The sequence below is a fragment of the Falco naumanni genome, chromosome 6, assembly GCF_017639655.2.
Source record: "Falco naumanni isolate bFalNau1 chromosome 6, bFalNau1.pat, whole genome shotgun sequence".
In the NCBI taxonomy this organism is placed as follows: domain Eukaryota; kingdom Metazoa; phylum Chordata; class Aves; order Falconiformes; family Falconidae; genus Falco; species Falco naumanni.
The window spans coordinates 31619777-31628282 of record NC_054059.1 but is presented as its reverse complement, the minus strand read 5'-3'; the positions used below and the strand labels follow the sequence as shown (position 1 = coordinate 31628282).

Below are 8506 nucleotides of genomic sequence, written 5' to 3'. Positions count from 1 at the left end.
AGTCTATTCAGACCAGTTCTTCAAATGGCATAAACTTGTGTAGGCCCAGTTGAATCTAAATCGTGTTACACCAATTTGTGCCTGTTGAGGATCTGTATTTACAGCACCGAAATTAAATGCCAGTTAAGTACAACTCCCGATGTTCGCGGTACAGAAGCTGGCTGCGGCCCCAGAATGCACAGGCTATGAATACACCAACAAGCTACTGCAGGGGATGGACACATGGCACATCCATTACTGTGGCAATTTTGCCCCCATACCACTCTTACTCTCCATTACTTCATGGTAAATTTGTGATGTTCTGTATCTCCATCACCAAGCAAGCTACATCCTTTGTGGCTAAAGTAAGGGCAGATGTCCCACACTAGCTCCTTGCGAGCTGATCCTTAAAACACTTGCTTACTGGCCATGCCTTATTTGCAGGTTCAATGTGGAGAAAGACATGTCAGAAATACCTGTACAGACTAGAAAATAAACAATTTCTTGCTCTCAAGGAGTTTACCAAAATGACTGAACATATTTCACAGACACATCTTGCTCCTGTCACACCAAATACAATCAGAACTCTTTAGACAACCACCAGCCACACTTCATTCAACACACACTTCATAGCCATCTTCCCTGGGATTTTTCATTTTACCAACAGCACAAGTAGTGACAAACAGGATCTTCAGCTACAAACAAGAACATTAATTCTCCTATGCAATGACGGACCGCTTTAAGAATAAGCCTTTTGTAATGCAAATAAGAACAGCAGTCAAGTAAGATTTTCTTTACTACAAGTATTTCATTTTCTATGCTGTAGGAAGTGTATTACTTTTCCACCTGTCTACCACACCAAGGCCAGTCCCTTAGCAGAAGCATACGAGTGTGTCTGATCCCTCAGAGTTCTCTGCATACAGTAGATATTCCAGGTCTTCACAAGACATAGGAGTCTATACATTAACAGTGGTACGTTCAGTCCCCTGGGATGATCCTGACATCACAAGAGATCTGAAGTATGATAAAAATAGTGAAATTGTTCTTACTACAATTGCTTTTTAACCAGAAATGGAAATGCCCTGCCTAGCTGACTTTTCATAGGGTCACCTATAGTTTGAGAGTTCAAGTGCCCAGGATAAGGGACCCTGGTTTTGTATTTCATGAACATTGCAAAGTTAAAAGATTTTATTTAAAAGAACTGCATTTAAAAGGAAAATAGTAAATGGCACATCATGTAATTGCTATTTATTTTCATAAACATGAGGTATTTCAAAGTGCTATAAGACGCAGCACTAAATGTACATCGTTGGAAGTAATTAAACACAGAACTTTGCAGTTACCCAGTTCTATGCACCAAACATTAACAAATACATTAACTGGAAGAAACAGGCTAGGAAAAGGCATATATAGTAAATTTCATTACAAAAGTTTCTTAGTTCAAAAAAGTGATAAAGTAATATCTACTCAAAACTTTCACAACTCATTTTCATACGAAAATATAAGTATCAAATTTAGTTATGTATCAGCATCATACTAAAGTATACAGGCAATGTAAGAATTAGTACAGTACATAACAGAGATTAACAATATATTTGTATACAAAAACATGCTCCTCAAACATTGAGGTATTACAGTACTTAGGTATGAACTTCCAGTCTAATACTGGTAGCAAAAGCCACCTCTCATAACCCAAGACATGTACAAAAGGCAAGTGTGTAGATGGTATTTACAGAAAATTCCCACAGGGGTACAAAATGCCAACCCCTAAAGTAACATCCGTTAGAACATAAGCACCATAAAACTTAGGAATGAACATTTTAAAACTCAACTAGATGTCATCAGCAGCTCCAAATGCTCACAACAATTAAAAAAAAAAAATCCCCACCATCTACAGCTCTTAAGAAGAAAAACAAAGGCAGTCCATCGTTGTTTGGTGGTCTTGCAATAAACTCCTTGCAAGAACATCCATTTGCTCCGTACCCGGATAATAGAGTTTGTCGATTACTTCAGGGACTGGATTGAAAGTAAAACCAACATTCTTAACGTCAAAAAACACAATTTTTTTTTAAAGAATCAAAAATGTGCAAAGTGGCAATGACTGTCCTGGTCAGCCAAAAAAAACCAAAACAAAAAAAAGTTTAGCAAGTCCGCTTGTATTCTATTTTCTTTAGCAACTGCTGTTGTCTGGCTTGCAATTTTTCCTTTTCTAGCAATAACTTCTGCTCCTCTGCCTGAAGGGAATGAACATATTCAGTGGCTTTTTTCAAGATCACAACTTTTGCAGCTTTCTCATTTTTAACCAGTTCTGGAACATGGTCCCTTAATGTGAGGAAACTTGACCGTAGATCATTACGCCGTTGACGCTCCAGGATATTATGGTTGCGTCGACGTTCACTGTCCTCTGAATCAGAGTTTCGAGGACTTGAACTCTTAGACTTTGGTTGGATCGTGGGTTTTACTGGACGGGGCACCTCGGTTTTCAACTTCTTCTGCGGTGGAGCTTCTTCACTCTCCATGTATGGAGAAGGAGCTGCATAATTATGCTGCTGGTGAATTGGTGCGCAACGCTTTAAAATCAGTTCATTCTGCTGCGTCCTGACTGATGGAAAAGTGGTATTTTTAGGACGCACTGTAATAGTAAGGGTGGTAACAGCCTTGTTGGAGGAGGAGCGCCTTTTCTCCACTGTCACAACATCTATTTCTTCTTCTTCATCCTCTTCCTCCTCATCTTCATCATCTTTTGGTAATATAAGAAGGGAAACAAAAGAGACGTTACTCTCACAGAAAATACTCCAAACAAACAGCAACCCAGATGTATGTATTGACAAATTATGTACAGCAAAAGCAGCAATGACGTAACTGATGGTAAGAACAGGGTGTGCCCACCATCTGCAGTCAGATGTAGATCTGGCAAAGTATGTAACATACATGAAATGACTGAAGAACAGTGATTTCTGTAAGTTTAGTAAGTGTAATGAGTTTTGGGTTTTTTTTAAAAACACTTTCAATCTTCAGTCAAAGTGGGGCTACCACCCACATAATTGGCAGCAGCAGATAAATCAGGTTTTAGGCAGAATGTATGTATTTTGAATGGACTCGCCGAGCTGCTGTACAAAAGGCATGCACAGTGCCACAACACAGCCCCTGCTTGGTAGAAAAACAGCCGGAAAACGAAACAATCGCTGGGTTTGTTCTGAGGCAGAAGGTGAAGCTGCTCCAGCCGGGGACCCTTTAAGCCGACGCTTGGTGCACTGCCAAGAAGACAGCTGTTGGAAGTGCTTCCTCACCCAAAGCTGTCAAACCAGACATTAAAGGGACAGCAGTCTTTGAAACCCGGGACGGATCACCAAGTTTATGGCGATGGTCAGACGGACCAGCGCATCTACACACGTGAAACCACGTCCCGGCCCAAGCGGACTCCGCTGCCGGCACAGACCACAGTGTTTCTGAGCATTTTAGGTTCTGGCAGCGCAAGCCCAGGGGCGGCTCTAAGGGGTCGCTACCCTGCTGCAGCCCTCCCAGGTCACGCCTAAGGGGGGCACACGCTCCATCCCCGCCGAACCTGGTCCCCCGGGTGCCAGTGGCAGCCCGCGCTGCTCTGCCCACCAGCCCCCCCAACAGCACGGCCGCTGGGACGGGGCACTCCAGCGACAGGGCGCAGGAGGCACGGAAGCCCCGGGGGGGGGGGGGGGGCAGCAGCAGGGGGCCCCACGGGCCGGGGCTCCTGCCCCCCCCCCCCCCCCGGGGCTCCTGCCCCCCCCCCCCCCCCCCCCCCCCCCGGGGCTCCTGCCCCGCCGCTCTCACGGCCTGCTGCTGCCCTCGCCGCTGCTGCCCCCGTGGGGCCCCCGGCCGCGGGGCCCCGCCGCTGCCCGCCGCGCCTGCTGCCGCCTGCCGGCGGGCCCGCGCCCCCGCCCCGCCCGCCCCTGCACGTCGGTGCCGCCGACGGGGACCGAATCGGGGCGCAGCCGCCCCCGCCTGGCCTCCCGGCAGCCCGCGGAGGCGTCGGCGCCCGCAGGCCGCACCGCCAGCCCCCCCTCCCCTTACTCGCACCCCGGAGACGGCGCGGCTGCGGCCGGCGAGCGCTTACCCGAGTCGCTGAGGGTGTCGTCCCCGGAGCTGCTGCTGGCCCGGCTGTCCCCGGCGGGGCGCGGCGGGCGGCCGCCCCGCTGTGCCCAGCCGCCCGCCGCCGCCGCGGTGCGGCCCGCCGCGGCCTCCCGCTTGTTGACGGGGAAGGGGAAGACCACAGCCGGGTCCACGCACTCGGGCACGGCGCCGCCCAGCTCCGGGCGGCTGCTGGCGGCGGCGGGGCCGCTGGCGGCGGCGGCCGCCGGGGGCGGCGGCGGGGCGGCGGCGGGCGGCTTGCCCTGCAGCTTCTCGCTGACCGCCCGCTCCAGCTTCTCGCGGGCGGAGAAGCCGCTCCACATGCAGTCCTGGATGATGATGGAGTTGAGGTTGTTGGTTACGCCGAGGCCCGTCTCGAAGAAGTCCCCTCCGTCCGAGCCCCCCCACAGGTCGGCCTCGGGGGGCAGCAGGAGCAGCTCGGACGCCCAGTCCAGGGGGTCGGCGGGGCGGCAGCCCCCCAGGGCCGCCCCTCCCCACGGCACCGAGGCCCCCCCCCGGGGGGTGCTCCTGAAGCCCGGCCCGGCTGGGAGACAGGGGAGGGGTGGGCAGCAGCTCAAACTTTTTCCAGATGTCCTCCCCGGGGGGAGCGGAGTCCGGCCCGCACAAATAAAAATCATCTTCGTCCGGGTAGAAACAGGGCTGCAAAGAGTCGAACTCGAGGTCTGGGTTTTTACTGACCATTCCTGGCATTACGGGTCTCTTCTTGTTGATCCTTGGGGGAAGGCAATGGTCTTACAGACAGCTTTTATGGGTATTTCCACCAAGGGGAAGAGACCTGCAACTAAACCCAAAAAAAAAAAAAAAAACCAAACCAAACCACAATTAAAACACGAAGAAACAAACAGACACGAATGCGACTCCCTTCCTCTTAATAGAAGGAAAAAAAAAATACAAATCTCATCAGCAATAGCAAGAAAGAGGGAGCCTTTTGAAAGTTGAGGAAAAAGGGATCTCACTCACACACCTTTCCTCCCGACTCAGACACTCAAAGCAAAGCGATCAGGTAGTGCTCCCACATGCAAAGCTTTCCGCCTTCCCCGGCGCTCCGTAAGGACACAAAACCAGGCGGCAAGGTACAGCAAGGATGCAAAGCACCTCTGTGCTTCTGCACATAGCCCTCGCCTGCTCTTCCCAAACTGCTGCAAACGCTCAGAACAGCAGAGTAACTGTAGACAGATGCTTTAATACCGTAATCTCTCCAGAAAGCCCTCTTAATATGCCAGCAAAAGTAAAGGAAGTTTACTCCTTTTGTCATCTGCGGAGCAGTGCAAAGGGGAGAGAGAAGGATGCAAAACAGGGGGCGGAGGGGCTCTTTGCAACTTCGCAAATCGCCAGTTCATTCACTCAAAGCGAGCCAGAGAAATCCGCACAAAACACAAGGCGGGGGGGGGGAGGGGAAATCCAGCAGCAACACAAATTATCAACCTTATGTAATAATCTCACGCACAAAAATGCATTAAAACCACCCCGGCGCCACCAACAAAGCCTCCTGAATTGCCAAGAAGGTACGGGAAGTTCCCCCCCCCCCCCCCCTCTTTCCCCGTTTAAGACAAGAGCAACGGAGAGGTTGCAAGGACGATAACTTTGCCCATTTTGCCACTTCATGCAATAAAACCTCCTGCAAACACACCAGCTTTCCAGCCCTTTCACCTCCGGAAAATGCACGCTGCTGCCCTTACCTCGGCCGGACCCCCCACTCACTAGCCACGACCAGTCAACCACAGCCCCATTCCTCTTCCGAGACCTCAGTTGCATCAGACATTAAAAAAAACCAAAACAAAACACAAAAAAACCTAAGTCCAAAAAAGACAATCAGCATCTCCCTTCAGCTCGGTTAAGGTAACGCGAAAGGAAACCGTTCTGCTGGGTTCACAACAGCTGACGCTGAAACGGAGACCAAAAGGGGAATAAAAAAAATCCATTAAAAGCCTTATGATGAAATGCAAAGAAACGAGCCCGGCTCAGCTGCGGACTCCCCCTGCCCCGCCCCCTGATCACTTCCAGTATTGTACATTTTTCTACTCGTGAAATACATTAAACCGTTTAAAATGCAAAGCAGTAAAGAGGCACCTACAAAACACAGGCGATCTCAAAGCGACAGCTCCGAAACAAAACAAAAATATCCTCCAGGATTTTCTTCTGGTCAATGAAAAACCCATTCACGCACTGCAATGCCCCTGCGCTTCCTTTCCCTTCCCATCCTCCCTAGTTTAGCAACTCAAATGCGATGTGGAATTGTATTTATTTGATTGGGTTTTTGTCCTGCAGCCCAGACCCTGCAGTTTCCTCTTCTTACCTCCTTGGTGATGGTGGTGGGTGTTGCAAGGGGGAGGAGTGGCGGGGGGAAAGGGGGAAAAAAAAAAAAAAAAGAAAGAAAGAAAAAAAAAAGCAAGCAGATGATCTTGTATGTTGCACTTTGAGCGCCAGCCCGCCCGGCCCCCGCGGCTGGCCCAAGCCTCCGCATTCACCCTTTGCTTGCAGACAGATGACTGTCACTGGTTGGCTTTGAAGCTGCTGGATATTACTAACCCCCCCGCCAAAAGGCATTAAAAAAAAAAAAAAAGGAAAGAAAAGAAAAAAAGCTGACACACCCGAGGAGTGGAGCATTAAAAAAAAAAAAATTAAAAAAAAAAAAAAAAAAGAGAGAAAAGCTAGAGGAGCCTAACCCCACCTCCCTGATTTCCATACAAGCAGGGAGGTGCCTGGCATTTGGCGCCAAAAGCACCATTCGCTCTTTATTCTCCGCAAGCAGAATGAGGTCCCGCTCCCGGTGCAAAAGGGCTAGGGGCGGGCTGGGGAGGGCGCCCGGCTGCTGCGGGGGCTGCCCCCCGTTCCACACCGCTCCGCGGCCGCTGTCCCTTTGTGTCGCCCCCTCCCCGCGCCACCCCGGCCCCCCAGCTCGAGGGAAACGTCGCCACCCGCGGCCGCGATCTCCCGCGGCAACACCCGGGGCAATTAAAAAAGCAAAAAGAGGGATAAAGGAAGTGGCTGGACGAGGGAGTCGCTGCGACTCTGGGCTTTGTAAATCAGAAGTAATAATCTGAGGTGGCCGCCGCCACTTAGGCGAGCGGGGCTTGCACGCCGACGCCGCGCCGCCCCGGGCGGGCTGCCGGCCGGGCCCGCGCTCCCCCGCGCACACCTCTCCGCCGCGGCGCGGCCCGGCCCGGCCCCGCGGAACTGGCCATGGACACTCGGCGGGAGCCTCCGCGCCCGCCGTTCCGCTGCCGACGGCGACACCTTGCGGAGGGCCGACAGGAGCGGCGGCGCGGCGCTCGCCCGGCGCCCCCACGCAATCCCCCCAGCGGCGGGGCACCCACCGCTCTCTCGCCTCCTTTCCCCGCGGACGCGGGGGCCGCGGCGGGGCCGGCCGCGGGACGGGACGCGACAGGACGGGAGCGCGGCGCTCACCTCGGCGGTGCGCGGCGGCGGGTACGATCCCGATCCCGATCCGGCCGCCGCTCGGGGCGGCGCCTTCGCTCTCATAGGCTGCAGGTTGAGGCGGGGACTTGGGCGTCGCTCGCAGGAAGGCTGGTGGCGGCGGGCGGCCGCTTTGTGTGCGGCGGCGGGGCTGCCGGGGCGCCGCGGGCGGGGCGCCGCCTCCCTGACCCGCCTCGCCCGACGCTGGGGGCGAGCCCGCGGTCTTCCAAACCGGCGGCCCCGAGAGGCATGACAGGGAGAGCAGCGTCGGCTGAGGCGGGGGAGGCTTCTCCTGAGAGCGGGAATAAAGCCCGAGGCGGCCCGTGTGGCCTTTCACCCCGTCCCCTCCCGGGAGCTCCGGGCCGGCCGTGCGGGAAGGTCCTGCCTCTCCCGTGTGGCGATACCGCCTTGCCTCCATGTCACACCTCGGTGGGCAGAACTTGGGGGCTCCACTAACCTTTCAGTGGCCCCCTCGCCTCCATGTCATGCCTCAGTGGCCAAAACCTGGGGGTCCACTAACCTTTCGGTGTCCAGAGGCGGCCTCGAAAACAGGCTGGGGTGCCCGTTGTGCTCCCGGAGCCGGCCGGTGTCCGGTGCAGCAGCGAGGCCGGCCGGGCTCCCTGGGCAGGCCTGCCTGCGGCACCGGGCAGCTGCGGGTGGCGTGATGGCGGCAGCCTGCCCCTGCTGCCTGGGGCGGCCGGGCAGGTGGGGTTGGCTGACCCAGGGTGACAGCTGCTTTGAAATGGCCCCCGCCGAGGCAGTGAGCTTCTGCTAGACTCTTCACTCCCCCAGCTCACTCCTGCCGGCCTTTCCCCTCGGCACCGGTGTAGCTGGTTGCCGTTTTGCTGAGGAGCCTTTGGCTGGCCCTGGCTGAGAGCACAGATGACACCTGGAAGGCACATCTTCTGTACTAGAGCTTCTGAGTGAGTGTGATTCAAGCTGAAGGTGACTTTTGGATACCCCACTATGAGTAATACCTCGGCTG

At 54.0% G+C, this 8506-nt stretch overlaps 1 protein-coding gene across 1 annotated transcript; it reads right to left on the bottom strand.

Annotated features, from left to right (window-relative positions):
- Nucleotides 1–1212: 1212 nt before the first annotated feature.
- On the bottom strand, nucleotides 1213–7377 carry MYCN (MYCN proto-oncogene, bHLH transcription factor). Its single transcript, XM_040599214.1, is given in 3 exon segments — nucleotides 1213–2719; nucleotides 4070–4598; nucleotides 4600–7377. Coding segments are annotated over 3 exon segments (1323 nt in total). The 5' UTR covers nucleotides 4795–7377; the 3' UTR covers nucleotides 1213–2120.
- Nucleotides 7378–8506: the final 1129 nt, after the last annotated feature.